At 44.4% G+C, this 21097-nt stretch overlaps 1 protein-coding gene across 1 annotated transcript in view; it reads right to left on the bottom strand.

Moving 5' to 3' along the window:
• The window catches only part of FAM186B (family with sequence similarity 186 member B), a 31944-nt gene extending 12696 nt beyond the window's left edge, over window positions 1–19248 (bottom strand). The window contains exons 1-5 of the mRNA XM_023556084.2: window positions 16310–19248; window positions 14133–14358; window positions 12047–12229; window positions 4963–6661; window positions 4155–4347 (exon numbers count right to left, since the gene is read on the bottom strand). Coding sequence (XP_023411852.1) covers window positions 4155–4347; window positions 4963–6661; window positions 12047–12229; window positions 14133–14358; window positions 16310–16405 — 2397 coding nt within the window. The 5' untranslated portion in view covers window positions 16406–19248. The remainder of the gene's footprint in view (window positions 1–4154; window positions 4348–4962; window positions 6662–12046; window positions 12230–14132; window positions 14359–16309) is intronic.
• Window positions 19249–21097: the final 1849 nt, after the last annotated feature.

Raw genomic sequence — 21097 nt, 5'->3', positions numbered from 1 at the left:
TTAGACTTCTAGCCTACTAGACTGCGAGAGAATAAACTTCTGTTTGTTAAAGCCATCTACTTGTGGTATTTCTGTTATAGCAGCACTAGATGACTAAGACACTCCACCAGACTCAGTCCAGTATAACTAGATAGTGCCTGCCTATCAGCACTGACTGCTCTGACTGGGCTCACAATAGAGTGTCCTGGACAGAACTGGAGAAAAAGGTAGAACAAAATTCTAACTCACAGAAAAAGACTAGACTTACTGGCCTGACAGAGACTGGAGAAACCCTGAAAATATGGGCCCCAGACACCCTTTTAGCTCAGTAATGAAGTCACTCCTGAGGTTCACCCTTCAGCCAAAGATTAGACAGGTCCATAAAGCAAAATGAGACTAAAGGGGCACACTAGCCCAGCAGCAAGGACTAGAAAGCAGGAGGGGACAGGAGAGCTGAAAAAAAAAAAAAAAGAAAATATTAGCCCTAGAGACAAAAGAGCCACATAAATCAGAGACTCCATCAGCCTGAGACCAGAAGAATTAGATGGTGCCCTGCTGCCATCAATGACCGCCCTGACAGGGAACACGGCAATGAGTCCCTGATGGAGCAGGAGAAAAGTGTGGTACAGAACTCAAATTCATGTAAAAAGACCAGACTTAATGATCTGACTGAGATTGGAGGAACCCTAGAAGACATGGCCCTCAGATGCTCTGTTAACCCAGAACTAAAACCATTCCCGTAGCCAACTCTTCAGACAAAGATTAGGCTGGACTATAAAACATAAAATAATACTCGTGAAGAGTGTGCTTCTTAGTTCAAACAGATACATGAGACTAAATGGCCAGCTCCTGTCCAGAGGCAGGATGAGACGGCAGAAAGGGACAGGAGCTGGTTGGATGGACACAGGAAACCAGAGGTGGAAAGGGAGGAGTTTGCTGTCACATTATAGGGATTACAATTAGGATTGCACAACAATATGTGTATAAATTTTTATATGTGAAATTGAGCCGTAAACTTTCGCAAGCACAATAAAAAAAAAAATTGTGGGATGCAACTAAAGCAGTGCCTAAAGGAAAGTTTATAGCATTAAATGCTTATATTAAATAAAAAAAGAAAGATCTCAAAGCAATGATCTAAGTTTCTAATTTAAGAAACTAGAAAAGGAAGAGCAAATTAGGCATGAAATAAGCAGAGGGAAGGAAATAATAAAGATAAGAACAAAAATCAATGAAATGGAAAACAAAGAAATGATAGAGAAAAATCAGTAGAACCTGAAATTAGATTTTTGAGAAGATCAATACAGTTGTTAAACCTCTAGCCAGACTTATCAGGAAAAAAAGAGAGAAGACATGTTACCAATATCAAGAGTGAAAAGAAGGAATATCACTACAGATTCTGCAGACATTAAAAGACTAAATAAAGGAATATTATGAAGAACTTTATGGCAACAAATTGAGATGAAATTAAAACAATTCCGTAAAAGATACAAACTACCAAAGCTAACTCAAGAAGAACTAGAAAACCTGAATATCTCTATATCTAGTAAAGGATTTAATTTGCAGTTGAAAACTTTCCCAAAAAGAAGACTCCACACTCAAATTCTACCAAACATTTAAGGTAAATTAAACTGCACATTTAAATAAGGCATAATACTCATTTTACACAAACTATTCCAGAAAATATAAGAGAAGGGAACATATCCCAGCTCATCCTATGAGGACAGTATTATCCTGATACCAAAACCAGACAAAGACATTACAAGGAAAAAAACAATATGACAGACCAGTATCCTTCACGTAATAGATGTAAAAATTTTAAGCAAAATTTCAGCAAACCAATTCTAACAACAGATAAAAAAGATAATACATCATGACCAAGTGAGTTTATCTCAGGTATACAAGATTGATTTAATATTTTAAAATCAATAATATGAAAATTGAAAGCTCAATTTGTATCATTAATAACAAATAGTAATGTCGGTTCTTTAGTTTTTTTCTTGTTTTTTTTTTTTCCTTTTAAGTGACAGGCTTGCTTCATTCAATTTTGAGAAAATATCTGCCTAATACAATCTTTCCACCTTTCTTTCAAGTAAAAATGGTGCTCCATGAACAAAGCAGTTCAGTTTGCAATTCACACAATCCCTTTTCCTCGAGACAGTCCTTGTACTTTTATATGCTGCAGAAGTGCTTTAGGCATATTTCCCATGTTTCCACATAGAACATTAAAAAGAGGTGTACTTAGGCATTGAGATTAATAATTTCTAATGCTTCATCTATGTTATGGATTGAATTGTGTCCCCCAAAAATGTGTGTCAAGTTGGCTAAGCCGTGATTTCCAGTACCGTGTGCTTATCCACCATTTTGTGACCTGATGTGATTATCCTGTGTTATAAATATTAATTTCTGTGTTAATGAGAGAGGATTAGAGGTAGTTATGTTAATAAGGCAGGGCTCAATCTACAGGATTAGACTGTATCTTGAGTCAATCTCTTTTGAGATATAAAAGGGAGAATCAAGCAGAGAGGAGAGGGACCTCATTACCACCAAGCAAGAAGAGTCAGGAGTGGAGTGTGTCCTTTGGACCCAGGGTCCCTGCGCTGAGAAGCTTCTAGACAAGAGGAAGATTGATAACAAGGACCTTCCCCCAGAGCCAACAGAAAGAGAAACCCTTTCCCTGGAGCTGGCACCTGGAATTCGGACATCTAGCCTCTTAGACTGTGAGAGAATAAATTTCTGTTTGTTAAAGCCATCCATTAGGTATTTCTCTTATAGCAGCACTGGATAACTAAGACTAATATGCCTAAGTAAAACATTTGACATTCCTAAGTGAAAATGCCTTTTTTTTTTTTTTTAAATCACGAGTTTGTGGGGGAGACGAATATAATGACCACTGGTACAATTTGGTGCCACTGCCTTGATTTATGCTAAGGTGCCACTGGTTTTACCCACTACTGCTTTTGCACCATCAGTGCAAATGTCAACTCAGTGAAAAAGGCAAGTAAAATCTTATTATCATGAAAATAGTTCTGACCTCACGAAGCCCCTCCAAGTGCCTAGGGATCCCCAAGGGCCAGTGAACAACACTTTGAGAACTGATGATCTAATGTATAATTTGAGAACACATTGCAAACTGAAGGACAGAAGTTTCCAAACTGAAAGGACCGACTAAATGCCCAACAAAATGGACTAAAATAGGCCCACATCAGGCACACCATCATAAAATTATGGAATACTGGAGACAAAGAGGATTCAGCCAACTTGTAGAGAGTAAAAATAGGTCAAACCTAAAGGAGTAGGACTCTCAACAGCAACACCAGAACCTGGAAGACCATGAGCAATGCCTTCAAAATTGTGAGGGAAAATTAATTCCAACCTCGGATTCCATGCCCAGGAAACTATCAATTAAGAGTGAGGGTAGATATTAAATAAAGACATTTTCAGACAACTAGGGTGTCTCAGTGATTTTACCTCCCATGCATTCTTTGTCAGGAAGTGAGTGGAGGAGGTGTTCCACCAAAATAAGGGAGTAAACCAAGAAAGAAGAGACCTGGAATCAAGAACCTAGGGGAGCTGACCCAAGAGAGAAGCAAAGTGAGTCCCCAGCATGAGGGTGAAGGTTGATCCCAAGATGACCAAACCAAAAAACAAACCCGTTGCCATCAAGTCAATTCTGACTCATAGCGCCCCTATAGGAGACAGTAGAACTGCCCCATAGAGTTTCCAAGGAGGGCCTGGTGGATTCGAACTGCTGACCTTTTGCTTAGTAGCACTTAACTGGTATGCCACCAGGGTTTTCCCCAAGATGACAGTCATGCAGTAAACCCTGGAGAGCAAGCCAGGAGCAGGGCGGACATAACCACTGGGGAGGGAGAATTCTAAGACAAAGTCAGTACTGAAGGACAGCTACCCCCACCCCTCCAGGAGGGTCTTTTCTTCCATAGCTCTTTTTGAAGGGTCCCTCTCTCTTTCTATCTTTCAAGATTGGAGGAAGTCACCCTTCCTTACACTCCAGTTGCCCACCCCCCCACGTCACCTGTGGTTCAGAGATTTTAACCTGTGCCCTCATTTCCCATCTGTTTCAGGCAAAGTCACACCCCCAGATCCCCACTAGGCTCCATCTCTCCTGGCTGTGCTTCCTTTGCTGACACAGAGGAGTCGCAGGGCAGGAGGCCCACCTTGGGGAATATGGTCACCATGCTGCTCAGACATTCTCGGCGCTTCTCCTCCAGGTCCTTCTGTTTTTTTGTCCAGGTCTGCAGCCTGAGGTTCTGTAGGCGGTCAATGTTTTCCAGGAAGATATAGAGGCTCTGGGCCTTGTAGGTAGCCCCAGTTATTCTCATGACTTGTATGTGGTTGATCACTTCTTGTCTAGGAAGCGAAAAGAGATTAGTGGGTGGAAGCCAGAGGACCGTGAGTTTAGGAGACCCTGCTCTCAAACCACGGACACCTCAGGTTCCCATTAAACTCTAGAAATCATCCTCCTTTCTTGTCACTGGGACATTCGTCCAAAAGGTGACCTGGCCCTCCCCGCCCCAAGTCTGTTAACCAGGAATGACTCTGTTTTCTGTAATTCCAGGAGCAATAAGAGAAACAGAAGTAGGTGAGAGCTGAGGAAAATAGGGAGCAGGGAAGTGGGAGGTGGTATCAGAGGAAGAGCCCCTAGGAAGAGAAAGTAAAGGAAAATGAGGAGCACATATCAGGTGGGTTATGGACAGGGTGATAGGAAGGAATAGGGAACTGGGCTTAGAGGAAAAGCTCACTATAGGGAGGCAATCTATAAGTGCCCTACCCCCCCATACCTTCAAGGGTTGCCCAAGGCCCTGTGGCCAGGCATCCCTTGCCAGTCCCCTCCCTCAGGGAGACCTTGTCCAGGCCTCATCCTCCCTTGCCCCACTGTCTTCTCTCCTGTTGGATTTTGGCTCTGTCTACACATCGCAGTGGGTGTGGGTGGGTGCCTGGTGGGTGTGGGTGAGCCCGACCTACCGAAGCCTCTGGAAGTGTCTGTAGGTGGCGTACTTATGGCATAGGTACTGCAGCCTGAGCGAGTTCAGCTCCATGGTGGTGGTGGTAAGCTCCAAGGCCTTGTTGCGCAGGTAGTGGGGCAGCCCCAATTCAGCCTCCTTATTCAGGATCTCTAGGTTCTTCCTCTGGGCCTCCATGTCCATTCGGTACACTTTCTCCTTAGGAGATACCAAGGATGCCTGCAAAGAGGGCCTGGTCACCTTTCGGATGGATGTCCCAGTGACAGGAAAGGAGGATGATTTCTTGGGCTTTGTGCGAACTCGAGATGTCCGTGGTTTCAGGGCAGGTTCTGCTGAACTCACGGTCCTCTGGCTTCCTGGGGCAGACTGCGGGATACTAGGGGATCTGGGCAAGTATGACCTCCTGCCCTGGCGAGCAGACTGGACCCGGCTTGAAGGAGGTGCCAACGATGGCTCTGCCTTCTCCAATTCCCTCCATCGACTGGTGGGCATGAAGATCATCCTCTCTATGTCCTCCCTTGGCTTCTCTGACTCCCTCCTTGGGCTCTCTTGCTCCTTTTCTGGCTGGATGAATCTCTGCCGCTGCTCCCTCACCGTCTCCTCCATCTCCCACTGCCGCAACTTCTCCTGGTGCTCCTGCTCCTGCAGGAACCACTTCTTCTGCCGCTGCAGCCACATCTCCTCCTCCTCCAGCCACTGCTGCCTCCGCCTCTGCCAGCTGAATTCCTCCTCCCACGGCCCCTCCTCACTCTCTGAGGACACCTTTCTGGAGCTCTCTGGGGACTGCTGCTTCCTAAAATTGACCTTAACTTGGAGTTCTCCCTTCTCCTGGGCTTCTTCCTGGAAGAGATCCTCCTGGTCTTCATCTTTGTGATCCAGCCTTTCTTCCACCGGTCTCTCCCCTGTCTCAGGAAACTTATAATCCACCGAGGGTGGTGATGCAGGTGGGAGGCTTTCAATGTCCTTGCTGCGGTACACATCTGCAATCCTTGAATGTGTGGCCATGGTGGAAAGTGGCTGATATGCGGAAGGTGTACCATCACTGTCCCAGGCTGTAGCCATGGGACTTGGAGAATGTGGTAAAAACAACTGTTCCTCCTTCTTGGGCTCCTGTTGAGAGACCAAGACTTTTGTTGGGAGCTCCATGACTATTTCTTTCTTTGGAAGGGTCTCTTTCTCAGGAGGACCTGGAATGTCAACAAAAGTCTTGACCAAGTCTTCTGCTTGACCTCTAGCACTCTGAGCTTTCTTCAGCTGGAATTCTAAGGCATGCTTAATCAGAAGAAGGTCATGGTACTTTCCCCCGAGAATTTCTACCTGTTTCAGGAGGGCATCCCTCTTGTTCTCAAGGATTTTGAGAGACTTCTGGAAGTACAGCCTCTGGCTGCTGAGCTCTTTGGTCATCTCTATTTTCATGTACCTGTACTTGGTCTCCAGGGTCCTATTCTCCTGATGTTGGAGGATCAAGGCTTTGTTGAGGTTCTCCACCACGGCAGACATATACCTGATGGCCCTGACCTCCCCTTTATTGAACATGGTGGAGTCCAGGAGCTCCTGCAGCATGGACTTTACCTCAGAGACCCTTGAGCAAGTAGTTTGCTTGTCCTGGAGCATCTCCTCTGGGCTCAGTGGCTGAGGTTCAGGCGGAGATTTTTGCGGGCTCTTTTCCCGCCAGCCCTGCCAGAAGGTGCGTTTGGACACTGGGGGCGGGGGGGGGAGGTGAAGAAAACAAAGGCAACAAGCTCCCATGGGGCCCAAGGATTATACTGATTCTCCAGACCCTGCTTGGCTAAAACTCCCATCTAACCCTCTTAGGGATTTGGGAAGAATATGGTACTGGGGCTGTACTCAGGCCAGGGAGGTGTTATCAGGAATGCTCTCTGCCAAGCCCAGAGTGTGCCAGGGCCTACCTCTCAGACTGTGCCAGTTCCATAGAACCACAGGGTCTGGGGTGGCTGGGACTAGTCAATCCAGTTCACTTCAACTCAACATCCTCCTGATCTGCCATATTCCCCTGGAGTAGTTACTTTTCTGATCATGCCACCTTCCAGGCTCAGCATCTATATTTGGCTCCTTATTTCCAATATCCAAACTCTGGAAGCCTACCTGACTCTTAAGAGTCCACAGGACCTGGAAAGCTTCATTTGTCTTTTCTGTTAATATTGGACTGTGTTTATAAAGAATTTATCACATTGTCCTGCAACTGTTCACATTTTTTTGTTTGTTTTTTTAATTAGTCAAGTTTTTTGGTTTTTTTTCTCCCTGATTTGGAGGGTTCTGGATTCCTCTGATAATCTGACAAAAGCAGTGTACCCTCTCCCCAGGAAAATGCACACAGAATGTGCACACTGGGCTCAAATCCATTCACAAGCCTTAGCTCCTCAAGGGCTGGATCTTGGTCTAGGGCTGGTGGAGTGCTGGCCTCAGAGCACCTATTCATTTTACCATTCAACAAAAATCACTGGCAGAAAACACAGTGGCTAACTTTGGATGAGAAGCCAAAGGAAATACGGAAATTAAGTGATATTGAAGTTAAGCTAGCATCTAGCTAGTATTATCAGGGAGACCATATGTCCTAGTAAAGAGCTTGAACTCTCAAATTAGGTAACTTGAGCTTAATTCCATTCTTCCCACTTGCCTTGATTGAGCAAGTCTCCTAACCTCTCAGTGCCTCAGTTTCCTCATCTGAAAAATAAGAATAATCATAGCATCTACTTCGTAGGACTTAATTAGATCATGCTTTTCTACTGCCAAGCACAGTACCAGGTACCTAGTAAGTGCTCAATAAATAATCCCTTAAAAAAAAAAAAAAAGACTGTGTTACAGCCTTTGCCCTCCAGGATTTTATAATCTAGCAAGGAAATAAATCGACTATACAGATAACTATATTCCAAGATATAATATGGCAAGGATTGTAGAAGAGATTGTCTCCTTCTCATTCACCTTTCCCTGCCTCTCCCTTGACCCCCAGGTGACCTTTCATGACTGATAATGAACTAGCTAGTGAGAATCAGAGTGGTAACACACTAATATTAGCTACTGGTTATTAAGCCTCGAGCATGTTCCAACCATGTTCAAAGCATGGTGCCCGATGACTCACACTGTATTAAAGCCTCCCTACAAACTTGCAAGTAGACAATATCCTCCTCATTTTACAAATGAAGAAACTGAGGCTCAAAGGGATGAAGTAATTTGCCCAAAGTCACACACCCAGAAATTGGCAGAGATGGTATTCAAACTTCAGTCTGTCTGACTCTGAACCCCATGCTCTTGAATAAGATTAAGAAACCAGAAAACCTACATGTGGGATAGCTTTCTTTGTGGTCCCTTCTCTAACTTTCCAATTTCTTATCTGCAAAATGTGTTGTTGTTAGGTGCCATCGAGTCGATTCCGACTCATAGCGACCCTATGCACAACAGAACGAAACATGTCCGGTCCTGCACCATCCTTACAATCATTGTTATGCTTGAGCCCGTTGTTGCAGCCACTGTGTCAATCCACCTCCCTGAGGGTCTTCCTCTTTTCTGCTGGCCCAGTACTTTGCCAAGCATGATCTCCTTCTCCAGAGACTGATCCCTCCTGACAACATGTCCAAAGTATGTAAGACGCAGTCTCACCATCCTTGCTTCTAAGGAGCATTCTGCTTGTACTTCTTCTAAGGCAGATTTATTTGTTCTTCTGGCAGTCCATGGTATATTCAATATTCTTTGCCAACACCACACTTCAAAGGCATCAATTCTTCTTCGGTCTTCCTTATTCATTGTCCAGCTTTCACATGCATATGATGTGATTGAAAATACCATGGCTTGGGTTAGACGCACCTTAGCCTTCAAGGTGACATCTTTGCTCTTCAACACTATAAAGAGGTCCTTTGCAGCAGATTCACCCAATGCAATGCGTCTTTTGATTTCTTGACTGCTGCTTCCATGGCTGTTGATTGTGGATCCAAGTAAAATGAAATCCTTGACAACTTCGATCTTTTCTCCGTTATCACGATGTTGCTCATTGGTCCAGTTGTGAGGATTTGTTTTCTTTATGTTGAGGTGTAATCCATACTGAAGGTTGTGGTCTTTGATCTTCATTAGTAAGTGCTTCAAGTCCTCTTCACTTTCAGCAAGCAAAGTTGTGTCATCTGCATAATGCAGGTTGTTAATGAGTCTTCCTCCACTCCTGATGCCCCATTCTTCTTCATATAGTCCAGCTTCTCGGATTATTTGTTCAGCATACAGATCGAATAGGTATGGTGAAAGAATACAACCCTAGCACACACCTTTCCTGACTTTAAACCAATCAGTATCCCCTTGTTCTGTCCGAATGACTGCCTCTTGATCTATGTAAATGTTCCTCATCAGCACAATTAAGTGTTCTGGAATTTCCATTCTTCGCAATGTTATCCATAATTTGTTATGATCCACGCAGTCGAGTGCCTTTGTGTAGTCAACAAAACACAGGTAAATATCCTTCTGGTATTCTCTGCTTTCAGCCAGGATCCATCTGACATCAGCAATGATATCCCTGGTTCCATGTCCTCTTCTGGAACTGGCCTGAATTTCTGGCAGTTGCCTGTCGATATACTGCTGCAGCCGTTTTTGAATGATCTTCAGCAAAATTTTGCTTGCGTGTGATATTAATGATATTGTTTGATAATTTCCACATTCGGTTGGATCACCTTTCTTGGGAATATGCATAAATATGTATCTCTTCCAGTCAGTTGGCCAGGAAGCTGTCTTCCATATTTCTTGGCATAGATAAGTGAGCACCTCCAGTGCTGCATCTGTTTGTTGAAACATCTCCATTGATATTCCATCAATTCCTGGAGCCTTGTTTTCCGTCAATGCCTTCAGAGCAGCTTGGACTTCTTCCTTCAGTACCATCGATTCCTGATCATATGCTACCTCTTGAAATGTTTGAACATCAACTAATTCTTTTTGGTATAATGACTCTGTGTATTCCTTCCATCTTCTTTTGATGCTCCCTGCATTGTTTAATATTTTCCCCATAGAATCCTTCACTATTGCAACTCGAGGCTTGATTTTTTTCCTCAGTTCTTTCAGCTTGAGAAACACCGAGGGTGTTCTTCCCTTTTGGTTTTCCATGTCCAGCTCTTTGCACGTGTTATTATAATACTTTGTCTTCTCGAGCCACCCTTTGAAATCTTCTGTTCAGTTCTTTTACTTCAAACAATTCTTCCTTTTGCTTTAGCTGCTTGATGTTCGAGAGCAAGTTTCAGAGTCTCCTCTGACATCCATGTTGGTCTTTTCTTTCTTTCCCGTCTTTTCAATGACCTCTTGCTTTATTCATGTATGATGTCCTTGATGTCATTCCACAACTCGTCCGGTCTTCAGTCACCAGTGTTCAGTGCGTCAAATCTATTCTTCAGATGGTCTCTAAATTCAGGTGCGATACACTCAAGGTCATATTTTGGCTCTCATGGACTTGCTCTGATTTTCTTCTGTTTCAGCTTGAACTTGCACATGAGCAATTGATGGTCTGTTCCACAGTTGGCCCCTGGCCTTGTTCTGACTGTTGATATTGAGCTTTTCCATCATCTCTTTCCCCAGATATAGTCAATTTGATTTCTGTGTGTTCCATCTGGCGAGGTCCATAGTCGCCGTTTATATTGGTGAAAGAAGGTATTTGCAATGAAGAAGTCATTGGTCTTGCAAAATTCTATCCTTCGATCTCCAGCATTGTTTCTATCACCAAGGCCATATTTTCCACCTACCGAGCCTTCTTCTTTGTTTCCAACTTTCACATTCCAATCACCAGTAATTATCAATGCATCTTGATTGCATGTTTGATCAATTTCAGGCTGCAGCAGCTGATAAAATCTTCTATTTCTTCACCTTTGGCCCTAGTGATTGGTGCATTTATTTGAATAATAGTCGTATTAATGTGTCTGTCAGTTTGTCGTACTGTTGGGGCTTGCGTGTTGCTGTGACGCTGGAAGCTGTGCCACCGGTATTCAGATACCAGCAGGGTCACCCATGGAGGACAGGTTTCAGCTGCGCTTGCAGACTAAGGCAGACTAGGAAAAAGGACCTGGCAGTCTACTTCTGAAAAGTATTAGCCAGTGAAAACCTTATGAATAGCAGCAGAACACTGTCTGATATAGTGCTAGAAGATGAGCCCCTCAGGTTGGAAGGCACTTGAAAGATGACTGGGGAAGAGCTGCCTCCTCAAAGCAGAGTCAACCTTAATGACGTGGATGGAGTAAAGCTTTTGGGACCTTCATTTGCTGATGTGGCACGACTCAAAATGAGAAGAAACAGCTGCAAACATCCATTAATAATCGGAACCTGGAAAGTACGAAGTATGAATCTTGGAAAATTGGAAATCGTCAAAAATGAAATGGAACGCATAAACATCGATATCCTAGGCATTAGTGAGCTGAAATAGACTGGTATTGGCCATTTTGAATCGGACAATCATATAGTCTACCATGCTGGGAATGACAACTTGAAGAGGAATGGTGTTGCATTCATCATCAAAAAGAACATTTCAAGATGTATCCTGAAGTACAATGCTGTCAGTGATAGGATAATATCCATACGCCTACAAGGAAGGCCAGCTAATAGGACTATTATTCAAATATACTGCAAAATGTAGGCGTTGGATAATCTCAGATCCTTCCTAGGCCTGATAGGAGTAAAGTTCCAAAGTCCAGCCATGTTGTTGACTGACCGACTCTAGAGCAGCCAAATTCTGGAAAGTTCTGGAAGGGTGTCTGGCTGAACTTCACCAGACTTCTTGGTGCTACAGCTGTTTGGTGTGAGAAAAGAATGTTTCTCATGTTCTAGATGCAAACTCCAGCATTCCTGGTCTTCTAGCCTCATTCCCCAGAACCACTGAGAGGCCACAGCTCCAGGGAGCACTCACAGAGGCCTGTCTCTACATCACCCCTACCTCTGGCCCTGATGGACAGCTCAGAACTGCTCTCACCACTCCCACCCATCTCAGGTAAAGCTTTTGTTATGGAGGAAGGTAGGAGAGACTGCTATAGATGCTACTGTGTGGCTTCCTCCCTGAGATAGCATTCACCCCACCCCCACCAAGCCCCTTCCCAGGTGCTCTGAGAACATACTTTGTGTCTTTTTCTTTTGTTCTTCAATGAGAGTGGAGCAAAGGGAAATAAGAGACTCAATGCCACCCTTGGTGGCGATGAGGGACAGAGGCAGTACTTTCTCCATCACCTCAATCCATTCATCCAGGGCTTCCTCTTCCTTCTCACTCTTTCTGTTCCTGATCTCGTAGGTCAGACTGTCACCTGGAGAAGGAGTGGGAGGTTCAGACTGAGAACAGTTGGTCCTCTAGGGAGCCCCAAGCAGCCCTAAGCAGCCCTACAGCACAGAGGTGACGCTGGCAGTCTTTGAGATTGGGTTGGTTTTCACCTCGTATTAACTGTGCGATGTTGGGCAAGTTACTTTATTTCCCTGATCTTTAGTCTCGTTGCCTGTAAAATGGTTGGGTGAGGATTGAATGAGATAATACATGTGAAATGATTACTATGAGGTCTGCCATGTAGAAAATACACAATAGATATTAAATATGCACTGGTGGCTCAATAGTGAAGCTCTGACTGCTAACCGAAAAGATGGCAGTTTGAACCCACCCAGCAGCTCCATGGGAGAAAGACCTGGCAATTTGCTCCTGCAAAGATTACAGCCAAGAAAACCCTATGGGGCAGTTCTGCTATATCACAGGGGGTTGCTATGAGTTGGAATTGACTCAATGGCACCTAACAACAACAACAACATAAGGGCAGGGATGTGCCTGTCTTGTTATTGCTTTATCCCCATCGCACAGTCTAATAGCTGGACATTCAAATAAATTAACTGGAGTTGACAGCCCTGCTTAGTTCCTGGGGGCCATACTCTCAGGGTTTCTCCAGCCTTTGTCAGATCGGTAAGTCTAGTCTCTCTTTCTGAGTTAGAATTTTGTTCTACGTTTTTCTCCAGCTCTGTCCGGGACTCTCTATTGTGATCCCTGTCAGAGCAGTCAGTGGTGGTAGCCAGGCACTGTCTAGTTGTGCTGGACTCAGTCTGGTGGAGGCTGTGGTACTTGTGGTCCATTAGTCCTTTGGACTAATCTTTCCCTTGTGTCTTTGGTTTTCTTCATTCTCCCTTGCTCCAGACACGGTGAGACCAGTGCAGTATCTTAGATGGCCACTCACAAGGTTCTAAGATTGCAGACGCTACTCACCAAAGTAGAATGTACAAAATGTATAAACTATGTTATGCCAATTGAGCTAGATGTTCCCTGAGACCATGGTACCACAGCCTTCAGCCAGTAATTTGGTCCCTCAGGGAGTTTGGATTATCTATGGAGCTTCCATGACCTTGCCTTGGTCAAATTGTGCTGGCTTCCCCAGTATTCTGTACTGTCTTACACTTCACCAAAGTTACCACTTATCTATTGTCTATTTAGTGTTTTTCTCTCCGTACCCCTCCCCTCCGTCGTAACATCAAAGGTTGTTTCTTTTTATGTATAAATCTTTTCATGCGTTTTTATAGTAGTGATCTCATACAAAATTTGTCCTTTTGTCATTGACTTATTTCGCTCAGCTTAATGCCCTCCAGATTCATCCATGTAGTGAGATGTTTTGTAGATTCATCACTGTTCTTTAGCTAGTGTGGTTTTGAATTTAGTTTCTATCTTGCCATTTAAAAAAAGGTCCGTGGGTGGCACAAATGGTTTACACTCAACTACTAATGTAAAGGTTCACACCCACCCAGCAGCTCGTGAAAGAAAGGCCTGGCGATCTGCTTCTATAATGATTACAGCTAAGAAAACCCTATGGGGCAGTTCTACTCTGTAACACAAGGCCACCATGAGTCAGAATTGACTTGGTGGCAACAGTTTTGATTTTGCTAAAAAAGTAAGATGTCATAACTAATCCATAACTTCATATATGCAGCTAATGTCACAATCTATTATGCTTTGGACAATTATGTTTGTCCCCCCCTGGGAAGCAGGTATGATGTGTAGTGACATGTGTGTGGGTTGTTTTACTGGGGGAGGGGCACCGCAATGTGTCTGTTCTCCCTGCCCTAGGCACTCCCCTCCTAGCGAATGCCAACCTAGGGGGGGGAAAGAAGGAGACTGAGCTGGGACCAGTGACTTGTGGGGAAAGCACCGGCCCCAGGATTGTACCCAGCCTGTAAACTCACCCCAGTCACCCAGCCAGCGGAGAATTTCATACAGGTGCTTCTCTTTTGTCTTAGCATCTTTGGAGAAGGAGGCAATTTTCTCCAGCAAGATGAATCTGTTCTTGCCCTTTTGCTCCTTCTGGTGAGATTTTGCCTTTTCTTTTAAATTATATCCTAATTCTTCCTGGAAGCGGTTGATGACACCATTGACATTGTCCAAGATGTCTGCAAGCTGAGTAGAAATACCCTATAGGGGAAGCAGCAGATTATAGTGTTTAGGGGTGTGATGGGAGTGAGATGCTACCTGCTAGTAGTGTGACCTTAAACAAGTCACTTAGCCTCTTCAGCCATCCTATTTGTAAAGGGGATCATTATAGCACCTATGTCACAGGGTTGTTTTTTTTTTTAATGGTGCTTTAAATGAAAGTTTACAAATCAAGTCAGTCTCTCATATAAAAATTTATATACATCTTGCTATGTACTCCCAGTTGCTCTACCCCTGGTAAGACAGCACACTCCTTCTCTCTACCCTCTATTTCCGTGTCCATTCAGGCCAGCTTTTGTCCCCCTCTGCCTTCTCATCTCCCCTCTAGACAGGAACTGCCCACAGTCTCATTTGTCTACTTGAGCCAAGAAGCTCACTCCTCACCAGTATCATTTTCTGGCTTCTAGTCCAGTCCAATCCCTGTCTGAAGAGTTGGCTTTGGGAATGGTTCTAGTCTTGGGCTAACAGAAGGTCTGAGGGCCATGACCTCCAGAGTCCTTCTAGTCTCGGTCAGACCATTACGTCTGGTTTTCTTATGAGAATTTGAGGTCTGCAGCCCACTGCTCCTCTGCTCCATCAGGGATTCTCTGCTGTGTTCCCTGTAAGGACAATCATCGGCTGTAGCCCGGCACCATCTAGTTCTTCTGGTCTCAGGCTGACATAGTCAGCCTGATTTATGTTGCCCTTTCTGTCTCTTGTGTCATAGGGTTTTTGTAAGGATTATATGGATTAATATTTGTAAAGCACTTAGAACTGTGCCTGGCACATAAGTTATCGTGATGATTATTGTTATCATTTTTATTATTAAGACCAGGTCAGGAAGGGAAAGCAATATTAAAAATCTACAGCAAGCCTTTCTTTAGAATATCAGAACTTGCTGGCAACTTCTGGACAGAAGATTGGAAAAATCAGGGCCCAAGAAACCCTCAGGGTCAGACGCTCAAAAGATGCTCAAGAGGCTCATGTACAGGGTGCTTCAAGCCTTTGGCCATTCCCTCTGCCCCTTTGAGCTTCCAGGTCTCAGCTTTGGTGATGCCAGACAGGTTCCCAAGAACAGACCTCGAATCAAGAGCTCTGGGCCCCTCCTCCTCCCTTTCTAGGAATCAATCACCACTATGTGTCCCAGGGCTATCCTGGAGCTTCCTGCCCCCTTCCTTCGATTCTTGCCCCTTTCTGTGGTCTACTCCTTTCCTGGTACCAGCCTTGTCTCAGGGGGGTGGTTTGACCCCAGCTCAGCCCTAGACGGTCCAAGTCTAGGAGGCGGATATTTCGTATTAATCTATCTGCAAACCCAGGATGCCAAGTATCCTAGGATCACTGTGGGCCCAGAGCTGTAATCTTACCCAAACCTGGGGTCATTCCTGTCATGGATTGAATTGTGTCCCCCCAAAATATCTGTCAACTTGGCTTGGTCGCGATTCCCAGTATTATATGACTGTCTGCCATTTTGTCATCTGATGTGATTTCCCTATAGTGTTGTAAATCCTATCACTATGATGTTAATGAGATGGATTAGCAGCAATTATATTGAAGAGATCTACAAGATCAGATAGTGTCTTAAGCCAATGTCTTTTGAAATAGAAAAGAGAGAAGCAAGCAGTGAGGCAGGGGGACCTCGTACCACCAAGAAAACAGTGCCAGGAGCAGAGCATGTCCTTTGGACCCGGGGTCCCTGCGCCTGATAAGCTCCTCAACTAGGGGAAGATTGATGACAAGGACCTTCCTCCAGAGCCAAAAGAGAGAGAAAGGCTTCCCCTGGAGCTGACACCCTTAATTTCAACGTGTAGACTATTAGACTGTGAGAAAATAATTTTTTTGTTAAAGCCATCCACTTGTGGTATTTCTGTTACAGCAGCACTTGATGACTAAAACAACTTCCCAGCCTTCACATCAGACCCCAACAGAAGGGTGCCTCCCTCATCTCAGGGGTTACCTCCTGAGCCCGAGTCAGCTGAGCAGCCTCAATCCTCGAGATGATGGCTTTCACTGATGTGGGGGTCACCAACTGTGGGGAGTTGTCCTTCTGCATCTTGGGTCACTCTGAAAGTCACACAGATGTCCTGTGGCTCGGGTACACAAGCCTGGATGTACGATGTTGGCTGTTTTGGGGTTAGGGGCCCTGAGGTGGCTGCTGGGCACCCTCTGCCCAGCTACAGCTCCTCCCGTAACTGCCAGACACCGGGTTCCAACTGACCCTCCTTTCCCCAGTGACATTGTTTAGTTGGAAGAATGACTCCCTGTCCATTATCTGTCTGGTTACCTAGCTTTTTATCTGTCACCTAGTATATATTAACCTGACTTGACCTTTTCTTTAAACTAATACGTTACGCTCCCAAACTAAACATTAATGGCTACGAATAGGAAAAAGTAATTAGAAGTTCTTTTCCCAAAGAGAACTTGCTGTTTAAAAGTGTGTTTTGTTGTTGTCGTCGTTTTTTCTGCTAATTAGAGCCAATAAATAAATGGGAACATACTTGCATTTTGCACCAGGGATCAAGGCTCGAGCAACAGTTTAACTTACTAAAGGTGGTAACCATGGAAAAAGATGTTAAAACAAATGTTTTAAATGGTCCTAGAACTGTACCTGGCACATAGTAGGCACTTAAAAAATATTTGTTGAATGAATGAATGTATAAGTACAAATTTGTATGTATACATGCAAATTATTATTCCTTAACGACTAAAAAAATTCTCATTTAAATTAAATATTGTAAGTTCGGTCCTTAGTTGTACCATGACCACTCAGTAACTTGTCACCTGACACTCACCTCTCAACATATTATTGTCATGGTCATGTTTCACATATTATCATTTTATGTAAAGTAAATTCTTTCATTGGCTCGTTCACTCAACATTTATTGGTGACATTCTATGTGTCAGACATGGGGCTAGATGCTGGAGATACAGAAATGGGTGAGACCTAGCTCTGTTTTTCAGGCACTCACACCCCGGCTTATGGATACCTGTCTATCTCTACATCCATCTATCTGGTACTAGATGATCCTTTAATCCCTGATGATTTCAGAGAAGGTTATAATTTACAAACAACTTGTTCAGCCTCAGAAACATGTGTGAGCCAACTAAGGCTTAAAGGGTGTGATGGTTTTAGGTTGTGTCTCAGCTTGGCTGGGCCATGATTCTCAGTGGTTTGGCAGTTATGTAATGATGTAATCGACTCCATGATGAGATTGGCTATGAGCAGCCAATCAGCTGAAAGGGAGTTTCCCTGGGGGTGTGGCTTGCCTCCAGTGTATAAATGGATGTTCCAGCAAGGCTCTGGTTCTGGATCCTGCATCTGGCTCATCATCATCTGACTTCTGGTTCTTGGGACTTGAGCTAGCAACTCACCTGCTCATCTTGGGATTCAACAACCTCTGCAGCTGGTGACCCAGCAACTTGCCATATTGCCTGCTGATCCTGGAATTTGTCAGCCTCTGCAGCCCGTGAACCAGCAGCCTGCCCCCTGACTTCCCAATCTTGGGTTCATCAGTCCCTACAGCTATGTGAGTCGGGAGAAGCCTCTAGTCTGACCCATGGACTTGTGACTTGCCAGCCTCTATAATACTGTGAGCCAACTCCTTGAACTAAATCTCTCTATGTATATATACATGTACATGTGTGTGTACACACACACACACACACACACACACACACACCTCTCACTGGTTTTGCTTCTCTAGAAAACCAGCCTAAGATGGAGAGCAACAAGATTTGCCTAAAACTACCAAGTTGGGAAGTAGAGTCAGAACTTCAGTCTGGTTTCCTTGCTCCCAATCTGGGTCCATCCTTCCTTTCTTTCTCTTTCTTTTCTCCTTCAAAAAAAAAAAAAAGTTTTTATTTATCTAATAAACATTCAGTGAGTGTTAGCTAATATATTATTTTCATTATTAACTACATTTTGATTAGCTGACAAGCTCCCATTTCCTCTGACGGCAGAAAACTGAAACTTACCAATTCACAGTACACTGTCACTTCCAGTTTTAAATTCAGTCTCTTTAGACTAAACATTCAGTCGGTTCAGGAGTTGTGCCTTCTCCCTTCTCCTTCCCTTCCTTCTTGTGGGGATCTAAGTTAAGTTTTTGCCCTCTAGAAAGCGGAGCAGCTTCTTATTGGTAGTCCTTGGCTTTTTTATTCATGTTGACTTCTGCTAAGATACGTAAGGATCTCTTTCCATTGGCCTCTGATTCTGCTTTATGTATTTCCTGCTATATTTATATTCCTGTGGCTGTATCCACAGACCTCTGATCCCTTCTTGTCTCAGTATTAGAGAGTCTCTTCCAGAGCCCAGGTCTTGCAGAAAAAGCCTGCCCTGCCTCAGAGAGCGATGCTACCCATGCAGCTTCTGTTCCAGAGAAGCTCAGCTCTAAAAGCCATTGCTGTGAGCATGTGGCCAAGGGGCCCCTAAAGATGATTTAGCCACCCAGGAGAAAAGAGACAAGAGACCATTTCCCAGCTATACAAAGGGCCACACAAAGTGGGGCTCCAACATGGGTACTGAGCAGATCCTGGACAAACAGGAATATGAAAGGGAAAACAAAATGCAGTTTTTCTTACCTGAATGCCCATCACCATTCAATAAATTGTGGTATATTCCCTGGGGTAGAAAGGGAGCATAAAGGAGGGTGCTGGGCATGTTTTGTCTTGAGCAAGGCTCCGGCTTCACAGGTGGGCTCACTTTGTTAAAGTTTAGCCAGAGTACCTTTGTTCTGTGCACTTTTTCTATATTCATATGTCAATAAAAAGGTTAAATTACAACAAAGGCAGAGGTTTCCACTTCTAGCCAAGGTGGAATAACAGATTTACCTTACCACTTCGCATTAAAACGGAATGAATGGTGCGGGCGATTTGACCAAGAATTCGGCTGTCAGCACGAGCACCAACTCCTCTGAGGCACGCAGCCGTGCTCCCCTCACCCCATTTGCCCCCCCCCCCCCGAAGTCCGAGAGGGAGCTGGCTCCCGGCGGAGCGGGGGCGGGGCGGGAAGCCTGCCTGAGGACCGGGAGCCGGGACCTTCCAAGCCCTGCCACTCCGCAGGGCTCGGGAGAGGCGCACCGGGAGTCCAACCCCCAGCAGCCCGCGACGGGGGCCTCCTTAGTCACCTCCTCCCGTCAACATAGCGGAGGATCGAGTTCTGAAGATCAGAAAGCTTCAAAAGTGCACACGCCTATTGATAAGGAAGAAGCCCTTCAGCCTCCCGGCAGGAAGAAATGTGTGTTAAATTCACATGATGTAGACTTCAGTTGGCAAGCCCAGGCCCTGACTCTACAAGAGGCGACAGAAACCATTTGAGTTAATCTCTTTGAGGACACCAATCTCCTCTATTTGGAGCCCTGATGGCAACGTGGTTAAGAGCTACCCCTGCTGCAGCTAAGCAAAAGTTCTGCAGTTCAATGCAGTTGTAATCCATCAGCCGCTCCTTGGAAACTCTACAGTCGGAATCAACGGACAGCAACGGGTTTGTTTGCTTTTTTACCTCCTCTCCTTAAGGAATCCCTAGGTAGTGCAACTGGTTAACAAGCAGGTCTTCCCCGAAAGGCTGGACGCAGGGTAAGTGCATACCAATATTTTTTTTTAATAAGCAAAGTACGCAAGGTCCCTGTTGTGCCTTCCCACCAATCTGCAGTGCACAATTTCACCTGTTCCCCACCGCATCAAAGATGTTGTGAAACCCATGTGAAATCGCTCACCACAGATTAGCCAGTAAATACAATTAAACCCATGCCTACCTCACTCAGCGCAAGCCGATGTGTACCGTGCTTACTGGTTAACCCTTATTGGTTAATCCGCCCCTGGTTGGAGGGTCAAGTCTACCCAGAGATGCCTCGCAAGAAAGGCCTAGTGACTGAAAACCCTATGGAGCATGTTCTACTCTGACACCAGGGGGTCACCATGAGTCATGGTCAACTCAACTCCCACTGGTTACTGGTTACCTCCTCTCCTTACTCTTTTCCCAAGGATGTGCAACTAGACAGGGGGATGGGAGGCATTCAGGAAGGATGCAGCTGAGCTCCTTCAGCCAGTGTTCTGGATGATAGGAAGGACTCTTTCTGGAGCTGTAACCAGCTTAATGGAGAATGAGGTGCTGTCTGGATTTAGCTGCGTGTGTGTGTTGCTTTGCTTTTTCTTTTAAGAAGGCTGCATGACTTTCCTCTGTAACATAGGTAGTATATGAGACAATTAACACAATTCCAAAAGCCTGAGAATTATTTTCATATAGAGACTCCAAGATTAACTTCAGTTTGCATACTATTCCTGAGTGTTTTAATTATTCTGAAGACATCAAATTTGCTGAGTTATAGGAGGAAAGAATATTTACTTATTATTTTAGACCTGTCTGTACTGTTTCTTTCTTTTTTTTTTTTTTTTTACCATGTGTACATTTACTTTTTTTAAAATAATACTACATGATCCCACTTATATGAAATATCTAGAATAGGCAATTGTATAGAGATCAAAGTGTATTAGTGGTTACCAGGGGTGGGAGGGGGAAAGGAAGACAGTGCCTAAGGGGAGACTAAGCTGTTAAAGTCCGTGGAAAAATTCACAAACGGTTAATAGTAATGGGTGAACGTAGGGAATATAATTAGTGTCTCTGAGCTATAAATGTGAAGACTGTTGAAATGGCAAGAGTTTGGTTACCTATACATTTACCACAATTAAAGAATAATTAATTAAAAGTTATGTAACGGCAACGACAAAAACAAAAAACGTAAGGGAAAAA

This window comes from Loxodonta africana, chromosome 4 (assembly GCF_030014295.1).
Source record: "Loxodonta africana isolate mLoxAfr1 chromosome 4, mLoxAfr1.hap2, whole genome shotgun sequence".
Classification (NCBI taxonomy): Eukaryota; Metazoa; Chordata; class Mammalia; order Proboscidea; family Elephantidae; genus Loxodonta; species Loxodonta africana.
The sequence above is the reverse complement of the archived record's forward strand: the minus strand, read 5'-3'. Positions and strand labels throughout refer to the sequence as shown.